At 34.8% G+C, this 17629-nt stretch overlaps 2 protein-coding genes across 2 annotated transcripts; both read left to right on the forward strand.

Moving 5' to 3' along the window:
* Positions 1-3823: 3823 nt before the first annotated feature.
* On the forward strand, positions 3824-10598 carry LOC144966968 (small ribosomal subunit protein eS4-like). Its single transcript, XM_078903662.1, has 6 exons — positions 3824-3959; positions 5036-5216; positions 6977-7074; positions 8347-8518; positions 9610-9739; positions 10386-10598. The coding sequence occupies exons 1-6, from the start codon at positions 3945-3947 to the stop codon at positions 10507-10509; spliced, it is 720 nt and encodes a 239-aa protein (XP_078759788.1). The 5' UTR covers positions 3824-3944; the 3' UTR covers positions 10510-10598.
* A 118-nt stretch (positions 10599-10716) lies between these two features.
* LOC144966967 (uncharacterized) lies at positions 10717-17629 on the forward strand. The gene is made up of 3 exons (XM_078903660.1): positions 10717-12105; positions 13169-13317; positions 13784-17629. The coding sequence occupies exon 3, from the start codon at positions 14448-14450 to the stop codon at positions 16233-16235; it is 1788 nt and encodes a 595-aa protein (XP_078759786.1). The 5' UTR covers positions 10717-12105; positions 13169-13317; positions 13784-14447; the 3' UTR covers positions 16236-17629.

Consider the following 17629-nt stretch of genomic DNA (forward strand, 5'->3'; position numbering starts at 1 on the left):
ACAAGAAGAAATTTCAACATTGTGAAAAGGTTTTGGGGTAATAAATCCATTACAAAAGTAAAATTATATAATTATTTTAAAATTCACTTGTGTGTCACTTGTTTAGTGCAAAGACTGAACTATACACACCAAAAAAATACACAAGTTCCTTCTTACTGATACAATTGATAATACATGGATAAATATAATAAAGGACTTCAGTATACATATATATTTATTTATATATGTAAATGTATTCGCAGAGAGCGAATAGTATTTTTTTTCCGCAAAGAGCGAAAACGAATGATTATTCGCAGAGTGCGAAAATATTTTTATTTCACAGTAACAGTACCTTAACAAAATAAAATAAAAATATACAGACAATTTAACATTTAAAAAACAAAGAGCATTTTAAAATACAATAATAAATCAAATAATTTACTCAAGAACTGTATGATACCACAACATACATTTTCTATCCGGCTGTAAACAAAACCATTCTTTACAATATAAACACCTATGTCTAGTTTTCTGTACTTTCCCCCTATCTAAGCATAACCTACAATCACCCCTTGAATTTGAAGAAGCATCTGGTAAAATTGGATGGATTAACTTAATTTCTTCATCTATATCATTATTATCACTATTCCTGCTATTTGCTTTAGATTTACTTTTACATTTACAATTACAATTTGTATTTAAAGCAAGTGGTGGACCTCTAGATCATCTATCCCGCCTAACTGCCTGGCTAACTCCAGAGTAAAATCTAACTGATTATACTGTTTTGGTCTCTGTAATTCTTCAATATCACTATGCCTAGCTCTATATTCTTTGAACAGAATATAACTATTAACCCTAGCAATGTCAATAAAATGAAAAAATAAACTTTTCCACCACTTGTGTGTTTTTCTAAGACTATTATATTTCCCAATAAGTTGATCAGACAAATCTACCCCATTCATATTCTTATTGTAATCTTTAACTAATTCAGGCTGTGCAACATCTAATTTTCTGAAAACCCCATTATCTTTACTCCTACGTTGTACTACTGCCTCCTTATTTGCATCATGTATTGTAGATATAAATGAAACTGTCTTATTATCTTTCCACTGTAAAGCTAAAATATCACCATCCCTATGCCATCTAAACTCCCCCCTCTTAACCCTCTTTTCCCATTCTCTAACGTTCTTTAGACTAACTGGAAATCCTTTTCTATTAACTATTATTGTCCCACAAGCTCTCACATTCTTCACAACCAAATCTTTAAAAAGTTGGACACTAGTATAAAAATTATCCACATATAAATGATATCCTTGATTGAACAAGCCAACAAGCAACTGCATAACCACATTATAAGCTAAACCATTTGTTGTATTACCCCCTACCTTACCCAAATAAACATCAAAATTATGTGTATACCCTGTCTTTGAATCTGCTAAAACCCACAATTTCATTCCCCACTTTGTTGGCTTGTCCTTCATATACATTCTAAAGCTATACCTTCCCTTATTTTTAACCATCCTCTCATCTATTGAAATATTCTGATAAGGTTGAAACAATTTCATACATTTTCTACGAATATAATCCATCATAAATCTAGCTTTACATAATTTATCATCTCTATTTTCTGTTCTAAAATTACTTATTTTTAAAAAACTCATAAGACATTTATAACGCCAAATTGACAAAAACCAACGCGCCCACAAACCATTCAACAATGTCTCCACACACCAATATAAAGTAACACGCTCCACTTTCACACAACTCATGTACATCAACAAACCAATAAATCTATACATTTCATCCACATTCACAGGTTCATCCTTCCACCTCTTATACAACGTCGGTTTCGAATCCGCACACATACTCGCATAATCATACGTCCACTCACAAAACAAAGACAACAGTTCTTGAGTAAAAAACAAACGAAAAAAATCTAAAGGCGTTAAAAATTTTCGGTGATCTAAGCGAGTCACCGTATCAGGCAGGCGTGGACCAGGGACTCGCTCAGGGAGAAAAGGTGGCACTTTGTTCTCGGGACCACCATCCACACATAGTTTCTTCGGCTGTGATGGGCCAGGGATTTCATCATGATCCGAACGCCTGAAGAAAATAATAATAACAAGAATTAAAATAAAAAGAAGTACTTTGAAAACAAAGGAAATGAAAAATAATTCTGAAAGGAGAAAGCAATTAATTACACATATAAAAATAAAATATCAAAATATTTTATCACTCTCCCTTTTTTACATCACACACTAGTTCTGGAATAATATTTCTTGACATAGAGTTGAGTAGAGTAAAAATACTATAAATAATCTTCCTGTAGACCCAAAACTGAATATATAACATAATATCAACAATAATACATCAGAAAACACAAAACAGTCAATATGAATATAAATGCTCTATAAGCACAACTAAATATCAGGTCAGTTCTCACCTTTTTCTTTGACAAGCAGAACTAGTTGTGGCAGTGGCAGTGTCAGTATCATCAGTAGGAGTAGGGACTTGTGCATGTCTCCCAGTTTCATTCCCACAGTCCTCACACGGAATCCGAATCTCGCTAGAAGAAAGAAAAAAGAACAATATTTTATTATACAAGCTGTCGACACATCAAATCAAGACATACAAATCATTTCTATATCTCATTCAAGTGGCCGAACTAACCGTCTTCTGACCTCCATGTTTGTTTACATTTTCAACACACAACACTTCACTCGTCCTAGTCAAACTCAAGCACGTCATAAATACAATTATAAACCAAAAAAAAATACTTTTTGTACTATATTAATGAAATAGATAATAAAGTTGAATAAAATATACATATCATGGGCATTATGCGATCGTTTGATGTTACTTTGAGAAGATTTCTGAAAAATACTTACTCGTCGTTCTCACTGTCAGATCCCATATTTGGCGAGTACGGCAGGTCGAATTCTTGAGACCATTCAGACTCAATTTCATCATCATCCTCGTCATCACTTACATCCACGTTGAAGAGGATGTCATAAATTTCAGACTCTTTGAGATTTGCCATGGTGCAAAAAGTTTAAATAATATAAATTTGATAAATTGTGAGTTGGAGTTGTAGAAAGATTTCCCGAAACAAAATGGCGGATCGAAGGTAACGGATGGAGTCGTTAGCAACCTAGCTTTCGTATCTCTCGTTATTTCGTAACATTTTTTTACATTTTTAACATAATTGTGATGAATTATTGAATGAAAATCATTATTTTATAATTAAATAATAGTTTCAACACATAATCTGGCGATTTTTTACCGCAAAATGGGATTATGAAAAAGGGGGCGTTGTCACGATCACCGTGATCGTGGTTTCTATTTGTGGAACGTTTGAGATTTAAAACTATATTGAAATTGCACGACATTTAAGCTTATGGGCTTATTAAGACTTTATTGTTTAAAGTCTAATGAATAAGACGAATTGGTACTGGAATCTCGTCTACATTAGTCCACTCAACTCATTGTCATTGATGATTGAGATTGACTCCCTGTATTGTACTGTACCGTCACCGTTGTCAATGTCCATTTTAATTTAATTTTTTTTTTTAGCTTAGTCCCCGTCCTTATTCTTATTTTATTGGGCACTTGGACTTGGATAAGCGCATTATTTATTATCCTTTACTACACCACTGCCACAATTTTCCCTTTTATGTAGGTAGTAGGTAGACTAACTTAGACACCCTATTTTTTTATTGACTGTTTGATATTAATATTTGGATATTATTATCGTTATAGGCTAGGCTTAGGAGGATAGGCAGGTATCCTAAGTAAAACTTAGTATTTTAATTCATTTTTCTTTTATCTTGGTTGGCCTTCGCTAGAGGCCTACCTGCTTATATACTACTTTTTTAACTTTCACTTTGTTTTTTTTCCAGGGTTACCGAGGACGTAGGAAGCATTTGAAACGTTTGAATGCGCCAAAATCATGGCTTTTGGACAAGATGGGAGGCACCTTTGTAAGTTTCATATTTGTTTTCTTACCCAGATCCAGAGTCAGAATTTCCAGCAATGCATGGGTCGGCTTTTTGCAGCACTTTGCTGAAACCCAAAACATCATAAATTGATCCAAGCAAATGTGTGGGACTTTGACATATTTAATTTGATGTGGGGTATTTCTGCACCTCTGTTGGAGTTGCAAAATTAGCTAATACCAGAGCTGCCAACCTACTGCAAAAAATGCGGAATTGTACGCATTTTCAGTGATTGTACACTTGTACACATTTCCCCCAAGATTGTACCCATTTTCAGTGTGCAGAGTCACTTCAGTTTTCTTTAGTTGTAATTCATATTATTACTAGTCTATTGAGAAACCTTGGTGACCTAGTGGATATTCATATATTTTTTGACCAATTATGATCTTCATGCTGGGAGGTAGATTTCTGAAAGGATTGGATTATAGTCTTGGGAACATCATTGTTGCTGCAATTGAGCTTGTGTGGTGTGACTTTATGTAATTATACCTTCCTCTTACTTTCACAATGGTTATTTTCCGTCTATTTCAGGATTGTACCCATTTTTATGAAATCTCCCCCATTTTGAGATTCCATTGTACACATTCTCATCAGATGGGGTTGGCAGCTCTGGTTACTACACTAGCGTCCTATCCAAATCCAAAGAATAGCAAGCAATTGCTATTGTCAGTTTTACGCTAAAGAAACGAGGATAGACTGTACTCTATTGATAACTCCAGTCCAGTGGCCGCTGATAGGCTCACTGTATGTTGTAGAAAATTTTTGAAACTTTATTTTTGGCCCTCTATTGTTTTGGTCACCATGGCGTTATGAACCTAGGTGACTAATTTTGGTACTATTTTAAAGAACACAAAACAAGCCTTTTAATGGTTTATTTCATTCTTAATTCCTGATTGTATTTCTAATCTTTAAACTATAATAACTTCTAAAATTATGGATACATAAGTGTTCTTAACGTTTTTGGAGGAATTCCGTCTTTTCCAGTACCTCAGACATTTTCGTCATGTCAGTAATATGTCGGAAAATACATCAGTTCATATATATAATTTATACTTTTACAGGCCCCCAAGTGCAGCCCTGGACCTCACAAGACCCGTGAGAGTTTGCCAATGACCCTTTTCTTGAGAAATCGTCTACGATATGCTCTTACGTACTCAGAAGTCAAGAAGATTGTCATGCAAAGACTCATCAAAGTCGATGGCAAAGTTCGCACTGATAACACCTTTCCCGTTGGTTTCATGGGTTAGTATTTCTATTTTTAAAAATTCATGTTTACAAAAGAACTGTTAGCTCCCTGGTTTTTCTCAGCAGTCTTTTTTATATCAGGGATTTTAAAAAGGCCGGCTCTAATTCTCTGAACCTTTCAGGAAAATAAACTTGAACTCTATGGCTCTGAATGGTCGACTAGCCTCCAGTAGCTGATGGTTTACGGATGCGATGTCGATTCAAAAGTATATGCTCAAACAGGTGGATTCTCACGAATCATCAAGATAATTGCATACATGCCGAATCTTACGAATTTTCCGTAATTGTACGAATTTTATACAAATTTTATGGCCAAATACTAAATTTGATGGAAAATTACGAATTTTTAATTCTTAGTAATACTCATAAAACCAATAATAATTATAATAACAGTCATCATAATGATGATAAGAAGAAGAAGACCAACTACTATACTATACTACTACTACTATTACTACTACTACTACTACTTCTTCTACTACTACTACTACTACTACTACTACTACTACTACTACTACTACTACTACTACTACTACTACTACTACTACTGTTATAATAATAATAATGATAAGAACTACTACTACTACTACTACTACTACTACTACTGTTATAATAATAATAATGATAACTACTACTACTACTACTACTACTACTAAAATAATAATAATGATAATCTATAATAATAATAATGATAATAATAATGACAAGAAGAACTACTACTACTACCACTACTATTACTACTATAATATGATAATAATATTGTGGTTGTTCGTACACCATTTCAGAAGTTACGAATTTCCTTGTCAGATTACTAAAATTTGACATAAAAATTACAATATTTGAAGATTTTAATTTGGCATGTCTGTAATTGCAAATACTCCGTGGCGCGTTCACTTTTACACTTCGCACTGCACTATCGCTGTCAAAGAAAGAACAGGAATAAACCTAAATAAAAAAGCCAAAGTCTCAAGACGGGAACAGAGGTTAAAAGACAGGATAGCATAAATTCAAGATAGAAATCTAACAGAATGTTGAAAATAGAAGACAGAGCGTCCAACCACTGGCAAAAGAAAACCCAAATTTTTTTTTAAAAAATGCATACACATTTATCATTCATATACTCTCGCAAATAATCAAAAAAATATAAAGAATGGAAACCGTCCGGAAAAATAGAGATCAGGGTTATTTTCCCCGAGCAATTTTCACAACATTGCTAATAATTTTCTCACAGCGTAATTGCTAGTTGCAGTAGTAGATGTGCTCTCCTGATCTGAGAATCAATTCTTTCCTATCTACACACTGAGCTTGTCCTTTCAAAATGGTGTTGTTGAAGTTAAATGAGTGTGTTAGTTTGATAAAGAAAGAAAAGGGATAATTGCAATGTTTGGTGAGACTGAGAATTTTTCCTTAAGTCTGAAATTTTATAAGATGTTGTTTTGATTTTTTTAAAAGCAATCCATGACGATTTCTCACCTTTTCTTTAGAGTCAATCTTTCAAATTCAATGGGTGTCCTGGAAGTAACTTTCATGAATAGTCCCTGTGCACATTTAGGTATATTGTACTATATAAATGCTATATAAAGTGTATTATTTAAGACAAAAAATACATTGTTTACATATTTGTACTGCGTTTGGTTCTTTATTTGTTAGGTAGAATATCTTCACTAAAGGTAGGATTCTTCAATTTGAGATTTTTTCTGGATACCCTGAAAAAGCTCTTCTTAACTTTAAAATATCTTATTTTAAATCTCCCACAGATGTCGTTTCCATTGAGAAGACAAATGAAAACTTCAGAATTATGTATGATGTCAAGGGACGTTTTGTTGTGCATAGGATTAAATCCGAAGAGGCCAAGGTACGTTGATATAGCTGAATGTAAACAAATCATATGGATAATTATTGGTTGTTTAACTGTGCAATTGCAACCCAGACAGAATTTTCAGAGGAATATTGGTGACAATTTCATACTTGTATTGCCTCTGACTAGTGAAAAAAATATGGAAGCCAATCATAAGAAAAAACAGAGGAAAGCCAAGGCCTTTAGACCAGGCCACATGTGCCACATAACAATAACCCAACTCGGTTCTTAGTTCTGCTGTTCGTGACTTTGATCAATATTTAGGGGGGTGGATCAGCAAAATAGGTTATAGTGAATGACATAAATCAGTCGGATGGTGAAAAGGTTTGAACTGAGAATTTGCCTGGTTAGAATGTCAATTTTTATCAAAAATGATTAAATCAACCCTTTTTGTACATCTTCCGATTTCATTTCTAAATATTTTTTACAGCTTGTCAAGTTTAAAAAGTATGAAATTTGAGAAAGGTTGCTGGATACTTTTCCCAAACATCTGACCAGAACTTCATGAAAAATCACCCAATTTATTTCAAATAAGGATTAAAATGTTATGGGGAGCAGATTCTTTCAGAAAATTTTTTAAAATGCAATCCAAAAGTTTCACCCTCCGACTGATTATGTCATGCACTGACACATATAGTATTTGCTTTGTACTCGAATGGTAACCAATTTGACTATCCACCGGTCTATGTGGCATTGAGTAAATCACCTCTTCTTCAGTCTTCCTTTGGAATGGACCTTAAGACAAATGTTAATTGATGTGTTGAGGTAGATAATTTTATACTAATACTAGGCACTTTGATAACTCCAGTCCAGTGGCCGCCGGTAGGCTCACTATAAGGTGAGACTTGTTTTTTTTTTAAATTTTATTTTTAGGCCTTTACTGTTTTGGTCACCGTGGAGATAATATGTGAGCCCATGTGGCTAATTTTGGTATCATGATTAATGGGCACAAAACAAGCTTTCTAACAGTGTATTTCATCCTGAATTCCTTATTGCATTTCTCAGAAAGTTAATGAAGTAAAAATTTATCAATTTTTTAATTATAAGAACTTTAAAAATTATTAATTATACTAGCGTTGCTAGTAAAATTCAAATTTGATGATGTATAGACGTAATTGATTTATCAATAATCAATTCTGTTTGATATGGTTTTTTTTTTTTATGTGAAGTCCCATGATGAATATTGATTGAATTTGTTCTAAATGGACAAGTTATTGACCTAAAGTAGATATCTGACTTATAATAATAATAATCCATTTGCTGTTTCAGTTCAAGTTGTGCCGTGTCCAGAAAGTAGCAATCGGCCCAAGAAAAGTTCCTTACATCATTACCCATGATGGACGTACCATCCGTTACCCAGACCCTCTCGTCAAACACAACGACACCGTCAAGCTTGATATTGCTACTGGCAAATTGAAGGATTTCATCAAGTTTGAACAAGGTTTGTCCGCCTATCTGATTAAAAACAAATTTGAAGGGGGGGGGGGGGGGGCAGTGTATATGTGATAGGTAGCCTTGTTTGCTTGATTTGGAAGTTTGGTATTATTTTTCTATATTTTTTTCCCCCCTTTTTTTAGGCAGAACCATACTTTTCAAGAGTGTTATGGATGCATTGTAGTATAGCTGTCATTTGTTTTACGAGAATAACCGACAGACCAAAATTAGCATGGTCTCCACAATTTCTTCTTTTTCTTTGCAAATGTTTCACTTCTCTCATCCTTTTATAGTGTCAATGATTTTACCTTCAGATGGTTATCACTGGACTTAACAATAAAAATTATAGTTAAGCTTGGGTTATTTAGACTTATTACTTGTACACGTTTGTGTGCGTCCCTGACATAATCAGTCACATGGTGTACATTTTTGTTTGCTTTTTTTTTTTTTTTTGCATTTTTTTTGAAAGCACAGTGTCTCCTGAGCATTTTAATCTTTATTTGAAGCAAATCGGATGATTTTTCAGGAAGTTATGGCCATATGCATAGGCTAGGGTGTGAAATCCTAATTTTGAGAAAATCGCTTCCAAAGTTGATAATAGTTGAAATTAAGTATGATACTTACCTTCATAAAAAAAATTAAAATGAAATATTTAGGAGTAGAATTCAATTGGAATATTTCATCAATGTCTAGAGCAATGTTTGATATAACGATTTTTGATAACTCGTTTTCCATAAAAATTGACCTCTTGACTAAAATTGTCATTATCTCCGTTCAATGCTTTTCACCATGCGACTGATTATCTCAAGGATGCCCACATTTTCTGAGAACCAAATTTGGTCAAATTCCACTTTCGGCATTGAAATTCCTCCGAATCGTATCTGAAATTCCTGTGTCCCAAATTTTAAGTTGTCGTCTTTGGGTAGTGATGTCTTATCTTTAAAATAAAAACGTTTAGTGGAATTCTTTTTTTTTTTTTTCATTCTTAAAATACATGATCCCCGTTACACTTGGGAATACCAGTTGGAATTAATGAGATGCATGTTGAATGCTAAATCTGTTGATAAGAAATATAATTGTCATGTATTGTGTTTGTAGGCAACGTTGCTATGGTCACTGGAGGAAACAACTTGGGTCGTGTTGGCACATTTGTCCGCAGAGAAAAACATCCAGGTTCATTTGATATCATCCATCTCAAAGATTCAGCAGGCCATATGTTTGCCACCAGGTGAGCTTGTGAATTTTAAAAGCAATAGACTTGAACCATTTCCTGAATCTATTGGGGAAATTACAGATATTTTCTCAATATTCTGCAAAGTCTGTCTGGTATTCTTTTTCTTCTTTTTAGATTTCAATTGTCCTCATTACCACCATCATCGTATTTATTATTTTAGATTATTTTCATTGTCTATTGCTTTTTTTGTTGTTTTTTTCATGTATAGGTTATTTCATTTTGTAAAATAAGCTTTTCAATTAGAAATAGAAAATTAAAAATTGGCTAATTATCTTCACCCTGGGGTATTTATTTTGACAATTATGAATATTTCATATTTATCAAATTCAAACAGTCCAGTTATTTATTTGAAACTAAATCAGCAGCACTTAATATTTCCCTAGTGCATAAGTAATTTTTCAATGCCCCCCCCCCCCCCCCCGGCTTGATGAAATATCATTTTAGATCAATTTCTCCATTTATAGGTAGCATTAGTGTCTTGAGTAACTGCACATAAATATATGGGATTTCGGGGTTATGTCACATTTACGCAATTGTTTTAAAACGCTCTTTCTGGTTTAAGCAGGTTTTGTTAGTGAAGTTTTTGTTTGCAAGATGTACAATGCATTCTCATGATTTGTTTTTCTTTTACTTTCTTCAGAATCGGATATGTGTTTGTCATTGGAAAGGGCAACAAACCCATGATTACCCTACCAAAAGGAAATGGTGTTAAGTTGAGTGTTGCTGAGGAGAGGGACCGCAGACTAGCTTCCAAGGGACATTAAAAATACATTAAACTGGATATAACTGAAAGTTTTTAAAAAGATGCTGCACTTGGTTTTATTGGCTAAATAAATGAATATTTAGCAACATATTTATTGTGGTTGCCTTTTTTTTTCCATCCACTTTGTCAAGGGCTTTTCATGGTGCTGTGAACAGTCTTTCCTATCTCACTGTATTTGTCTGGATTTCTGATCGTGTAGACCACTTGAGCGGGTGGTTGGATGGGAGCATCACCCTTGAATCATATACCTATGATGTTCGCATGGGTGTACGATCCGATAGTGATGTCGTTTCTTCTTCTCTTTACTAGCCTATCCTGCTTCTTTGGTTTGTGATTGTATTTTTGACAGGGGATATTTTTTTTTCTGTAAATCTTCTGCCTGTTTGTTCTTGGTTATTTATAATTTAGCTTATGATGTCTTTAGGTTATGATTTTGATTTACATTTGTACTATTTTTGTTAGATTGCTTGTTTTTTTTTGTTTCAGTGGTCTCTCATATAACCTCAATTGTGTTGGAAGAGACCTAAAGCAACAAACAAACAAAAAAGTAGACCACTTGTGAAGGGGCCAGTCATGTTTGAATGTCTGGTTGAGCATCCCCTTGATTGGGTGCCCAGACCTGCTTATCATTATGAAGATTTCTTAGACATATTGGCTCCAATTTACGAACTTCATCAGCACCTCATGAATACGAATTGTAAATGAAAGTTGATGCTGGACTACATAATTTAAAGGATTTTGAAGTTTTATTTAATCCTAGAGGGTAAATTGCTTTTTAAAGTTAACGAGAGAATTAGGAATTTTTAGAATTTCAATAGATGGGTCTGGGTGTATCAAATTAATAAACTGGGGAGTAGGTGTAGGTACCACAAGTTGTCCGCCGCGCACGGTGGAAACTCGCCGGCCGCGGGCAAGAAAAATTAAATTTTCCTATTTTCAACAGGCCACTACTCGAAAGCCTTGTAACCGATACCAATAAAAGTTGCACACATGAAAACTCTACCCTTTGGACGCTGAAATATAATAAATATGAAGTATGTAGTTCTTCTCTAAGTGTTTCAATTCTCGTGTCAAAAAGGTATACCTTTTCACAGATTGTGCGGCAGGCTGCCGTAAGTGAGACGAGCGTTATTTCGGTTCATTTCATTCAAAATAACATCGCTCGACCAGGAATTGAGATATCGATATAATTTTTTCGATACCGTGCAGGGGAGATTACTGCCGTCACTCTCATGCCACTTTCTTCTATGGCGGCTGAGTGGAAGGTTGTGAAATCGTTGAATGAACACTTTCATGACTTCGTAGACGGCATTTCCCAAGTTTTTCAAAATACAAAGTGGTATACTTATAAAGCTCATTAATTGCTCTTTTTAAATGAGCATGATTTATAAACATATTTGTTTCCCTGCTCGAGCGGTTCTTTGTTAAACCCGCCTTCCCATGCAAACAATCTCCCTGCCGAGAGTCGACCATCGCTGTACTGAGTGACTGGAGTGGGTCACGGCTTTTCCAATGGCCGACGCATCCCCCGTAATGGCTGGCCCGGAGATGGAAAATCACCACACGCTTGTAGAAACTGTCTTAAATCCTTCAATCCGTGAGTATTTTGTTATTTTTTATTATGTGGCCTTTTATTGTAGCTAGTGATTTTATTTTGATCCAAACTGAAATTAAAATAACTGCGTTGTCCCAACTACCGCAGGTGGGGTGGTAAAATTACTGGTAACAGCCAAGCAAAGGAAGAGATCGCTTTGGCCCTTGGCCTAGTTAGAGAAGTCAAAGAGAACTGAACAGTGTTATTATAAATTACAAGTTAATATTTTATCTAGCCAGGTGATGGAAAGAATTGATTAGAAATACCCAAAAAAACAAAAAAAAAAAAACCGATTGAAAAATTACCCTTAGGTCTAGGTATCTAGATCTGTAACTCTAGTACTAGTAGTGACTAGGTTCTAATTCAGTAACACACCCCCCCCCCCCCCTGAAAAATTACCCTTAGGTCTAGGTATCTAGATCTGTAACTCTAAGTAGTGACTAGGTTCTAATTCAGTAACACCCCCCCCCCCCCCCCCCCTTTTTTTTTCTCTCTTTGTCTCAAATAATGGTAATTATACTAATACTAGCCTATAGTTAAAATTTGTAGAGATAAGTAGTGCTCTTAAGAATAAATAAAAGAGGGAGAGACAGATATGATATAGATCGTTATTATTATTATTATTATCATTATATTATTATTATTACTATTATTATTTTTTAAATTATATTTATTATCATTTTTTAAATTATTATTATTATCATCATCATCATCATCACAGTACCAAAATAACTTCTGTAATTGTTATGTAGCATCATTCTTTTTATTTGTTTGGTTTCTTTTTTTACTGTCTTTTTTATAGTGTTTCTCCTTTTTTTCCCCCGTTTGGTTTTAAAACTACTATTGGTAGTGTATTTAGTATTATATTTGTTCTTATATTTCTTGTCGATATCATTATAAATATTTTTAGATTAAAAACAAAAAAGTTGTACTTTATCATGATTCATATTACTACTAATTATAGAGATACAATGTGTTAACACATATTATAGTTGTATTCACATACACACACATTTTAAAAAGTTTTTAAATGGGGACTTCTATGTTTTTCCTTTGTTTTCTCCAGGTGATGACACGTATGCTGCCCTCAGAGCTTATTGTTTTGCCAAAGGCAAGGGACGTCGGCCAACTCTACCTTCTCTCGATGCACCATCCTACCGCACATTTGCGCAACTGAATTTCCTCAGGGAGGACGGAGGGGCAACTTGGGATTCAGTAAGTTAGAAAAACGAAGAATAGGATTAAAGAATTTTACTTTTCATGTTTGTTTTTTTATCAATGGTGGATGCAATGAACAAAGGTGTAAGTGGTGTAAGTAAAATGTCATGCTTCATTCCTGCTTCATCCTTTTTAAATTAAAAATTCTTTCATACCAAATCATGGCAAATATGAAACACCATGACAATGTGTGATAACAAACCACTCTACGTTGAATAATGGCTCTTTTCTCTTGGTATATTACTATTGTTATAATCAGTATCCTGGTTTCTTTAATGAAGGGGATTTTGTGGGGAAAAATAGCTACAAAATGCTATTTGACTTAACATTTACCAGATATAAAAGTGATAATAAACGTCATTTTATTACATATTGCTTTATGAGAGAGAGAGACATGATATGTATACATGATGTCCTTATGCACTAATAATAATATTCTGATATTTATTCTCCATTGTTTTAGGTGACTGTATGGTACCAAAAGCTCTTTCCAGCAGCGACCATCACTAGAGGACAACTTGAACACAAGGTCAAAATGGTTATGGCATCACTGCACTTAAAACTGGATGATAAAGAGGAGATGGAAGCTGCTCTCAGTACGGTCGTGGACATCAACTTACATGATATTCCGAAAGCCCTATCTCGCATTGGTTTGAATAGATCAATTTTGTTAAGTAACAATTATGACTTTGTTTTACCTACCAATTTTGTCATGAGCAATGATATAGTTTATTCCCTTGAATTGTTTAGATGTCAAGAAAAACAAACCAAAACTTTTTTTTGTGAATGGGTAAAGAAATTATTTCCAGCAGGAGATGCTGAAACGCCTTTGAAAGACACTCAAATACAATATCGCCTCCAGAAAATTGTCAAAGTAATCAAAGAATATAAAAAGAACAAATCAACAGATGCTTTAAATGATTTTCTCTCAAGACCATTCTCAGATTCTACTCCCATTGCAAACACAAAACATAGACCATCAGGAAAAACTGAAGCCCTTTCCAAGTTGAGGAAACTAGAAGCTGACCACCGAAGCCTAGCTCAAGCCCTTTGTAACAAGGATGAGAGAATTGAAGAGCTCAATTTAAAAGTTAAAGTTGTAAGAGAAGAAAACGAGACTTCAGACAATGAAAGAATCACTCCAGCATCAAGAAGAGCTGACAAAGTCCATACTGGCAGAGAAAAATGCCCTCGAGAAGTTAAGTAAAAGCTTAAAGATTGAGCGAGATCGCTTCAAGAAATCAAAGTCAAAGTCCTGTCAAAGAATTCACTTGCTACAGAAGCAGAATAAACAGCAAAAGCATGAACAGGATCTTTTGAAGATGGAAGTGCAGCGAAAAAATCTTGAATTAAATGATATGAATAGAAAGATTCAAGATGTAACCAATACAAGACATGAAGAAGTAGAAACGGAGATTCAAATGTTAAAGAAAAAATTGAAGTCTGAGCAGACTTTAAAATCAAAATATAAACAAAAGCTTTTGAGAGCCCAAGCGTTATCTGCAAATCTGCTTGAGGAAGTCACCAATAAAAATGAAAAGCATGTCCAGTTGAAAGTTTCCTGCACCAACAAGTACTCAGACAACATCAGACTTGCATACATGTCACTTCAAGGAGAAGCTAATGTCGCTGCAGAAAATGTAAGAAAGGCTGTGCAAATAGTGGCCAGGTACCTGTTTTCTACAGAACTTCGTGATGAAGATTTGCCCTCCCCTTCATCTGCCCTCAACTTCATGAGTGAAGCTTTAGTGATATCAAATCATCACATTACTGATTCTCTTCTCTCTAGCAGCCACTTCACCTATGCTACGGATGGAACAAGCAGGCAGAAAAAACGCTACCTCGGGAAACATGTTCAGTTGGACAATGGGAAAACTTTATTCCTTGGATACAGTGAAATCCCAAGTGACGACTCACAAACTCTGTTGGAGACAACCATTCAGGCCTTCAAGAATTTGGCAGAGACAGCCCTCGACTGTTCAGAAGAGCCACATTTGGAAGAAGACATCATTTACAAGGAAATGATTAGCAAATTGAAATGTCTTATGTCAGATAGGGCTGCAGTGATGAAGTGTTTCGACAATAAGATGGCAGCTTATAAGAGTGATCTGTTAGGAGAAGAAACGTCAACACATTTTCTCTTCTGCAATGCTCACTTCCTTCTAGGGCTGAGTTCTGCTGCTACTGATGCTGCCAACAACATGGAGTTTGAAGTGAAAGGAAGTGGTACCAGATTGGGACGCGATAACAGTGTGAAATTTTCATCATTTGCTCAAAATAATGAGCCTGCAGTAAACCGCGCTCTCCGCACTACTGCAGAGGTTTTAGGCCCAAGGGGAGATGAAAAGAGTGGCTGTCGCGAAGAATGGTTGACTTTCCTGACATCACGGCAAAAGACGTCTCTATTCACCAGCTATCGTAGCAACAGGTTCAACAACCTCTTTGAAAATGCAACCGCTCTCCTCTACCACCAAGAGGACATCCAGGCATTCTTGACAGAATTCTGTTCAAATTCAAATCAAAAACTAGAAAGCATTCTGTTGGACATTTCTGACCACAATATTTTAGAGTTTATAGCAGCTCTGGCATTTTACAATGAAATGCTCTCCACACCTTACTGGAACTTGATGAAGAGCTCAAAACCGTACGGCCAGTTTCCAAAGTACGTTAGACTCATGAACCACACCTTTCAATCATGGATGTCAGATGATTTTGACTTATTTTTATCTTCACCTGTGTTTGAAGACTTTGCATCACAATCTTTTATCCTCCAGCACTTAAGATCAGGCTCATATGACATCAACAAAGTCACAATCTTCATCCAGCAGATCACACAGCAATGTTTTATTGTCTACGAACGACAGCTGCATGACTTTTTGGAGGGGAGATTGATGAAGAAGTACAGCAAATTCTAGACACCTGCCCACTGACCAACTTAACAGGGGAGCGTCTCTTTGGGGACTTAGATTTTGACATGTACAAGAGAAGGCATGCCTCCCTCCACTTACGTAGCAGTCTCAATATGTGGAAGCGTAACAAAACCTCATCCTACATAAGACGTCAAAGTGACATTATGAGACAGAAGCTGATTGCAAAAGCCATAAGACTCGCTCCAAAATGGAAAAAGAGAAGCAAAGAAGAACACAAAGCAGTAATTGAAAAGATAAAGCTGCGACTGAAAGAAAACAAGAGAAGAAAAGATGAAAAGCTAGTCAAGGCTTCCGAGAAGAAGATTGTCGTAATGGATGACTTGATTAGTAGCGGTGGAGTCTGCAGAACAAAGGAGGATCTAGATGCATTAATGGAAAGACCAAACCCTCTTGAATGTTTACGCTCCCAAATAAGATATAGGAAGTTTTGTCTGGGGGAGAAAATTCAAGTAACAGGGAATATGAAGACCCTTTACTCCCGTTTATTGCAGCTTCTAGAGCTTTCTCCAAGTTCTCCAACTAAGTACCGTGACAAAAGTAACGAGTAATTTTTAAAATCTGGTTTCAGTCTCAAAATAAATCAATGAATTTAACTTTAATAAGTCATGATACAGTACTGTTCATGATTTAAATGCACAGAGCATAAAATTCATGTTAATTTGATATATTATACAGCTTTGTAGCTTAATTGGTTATCATTTTATGACGATTTGGATTCAAATATTCAACATTTCTCGCGAATTTTTCTTTCATTTTCAGAATAAAATAACTCATGTCAATTAACAAGTCCAATATACAGTATTGTTAAATACTTTAATGAACAGAGCGTAAAATGCCCTTTAATTTGATATATTATTCAGCTTTGTAGCTTCAGTCGTTATGATTTTTCGACAATTTGTATATCAATTTTTAACATTTCCTCTCGTTTTCTCGGGAAATAGGCAATTTTGCTTGTCATACCCCTTTCGGCACAGTATAAAATTGAAATTCAATGAACAAATTGTTTTAAAAAAATTGGGTATTATCTACACAGCAATGTTTGTGGATTCCTTGAATTTTGACCTTCTGGTTCATCTAAAAGTTACACTATGACTTCGAGAAAACATGCTTTTGAGCTCTGGCGGAGCAGAATTTTGCCTTTTTTATCTAAGTCCGAAGGAATTTTTGAAGTTTTGTAACTGTGATTTTCTTTTACATTTTTGATGTTACAATATTGTTTTCTTTTATCCTCAAACTGACCCATGCATAGATGTAATTTATGTAATCATATCCTATGAATCATTTTATTTTATTATTTTATTCCATGTTCAAAATGACTGAAAACTGAAGTCTGAACAGACCAAAAAAATACTAAGTCCGAATAAAACTTTAAAAATTCA

The sequence above is a fragment of the Berghia stephanieae genome, chromosome 3 (assembly GCF_034508935.2).
Source record: "Berghia stephanieae isolate SIO BIC M18660-M18661 chromosome 3, UCSD_Bste_1.3, whole genome shotgun sequence".
NCBI classification, from domain to species: Eukaryota; Metazoa; Mollusca; class Gastropoda; order Nudibranchia; family Aeolidiidae; genus Berghia; species Berghia stephanieae.

What these genes read in the sequence shown, in the direction of transcription:
- LOC144966967 (XM_078903660.1), top strand. Translation starts at nt 14,448, where the DNA reads ATGAAAGAATCACTCCAGCATCAAGAAGAGCTGACAAAGTCCATACTG.
- LOC144966968 (XM_078903662.1), top strand. An exon ending in TTAAATCCGAAGAGGCCAAG is followed by an intron (nt 7,075 to 8,346) that starts GTACGTTGATAT and finishes TTGCTGTTTCAG; the next exon opens with TTCAAGTTGTGCCGTGTCCA. An exon ending in TTTCATCAAGTTTGAACAAG is followed by an intron (nt 8,519 to 9,609) that starts GTTTGTCCGCCT and finishes TTGTGTTTGTAG; the next exon opens with GCAACGTTGCTATGGTCACT.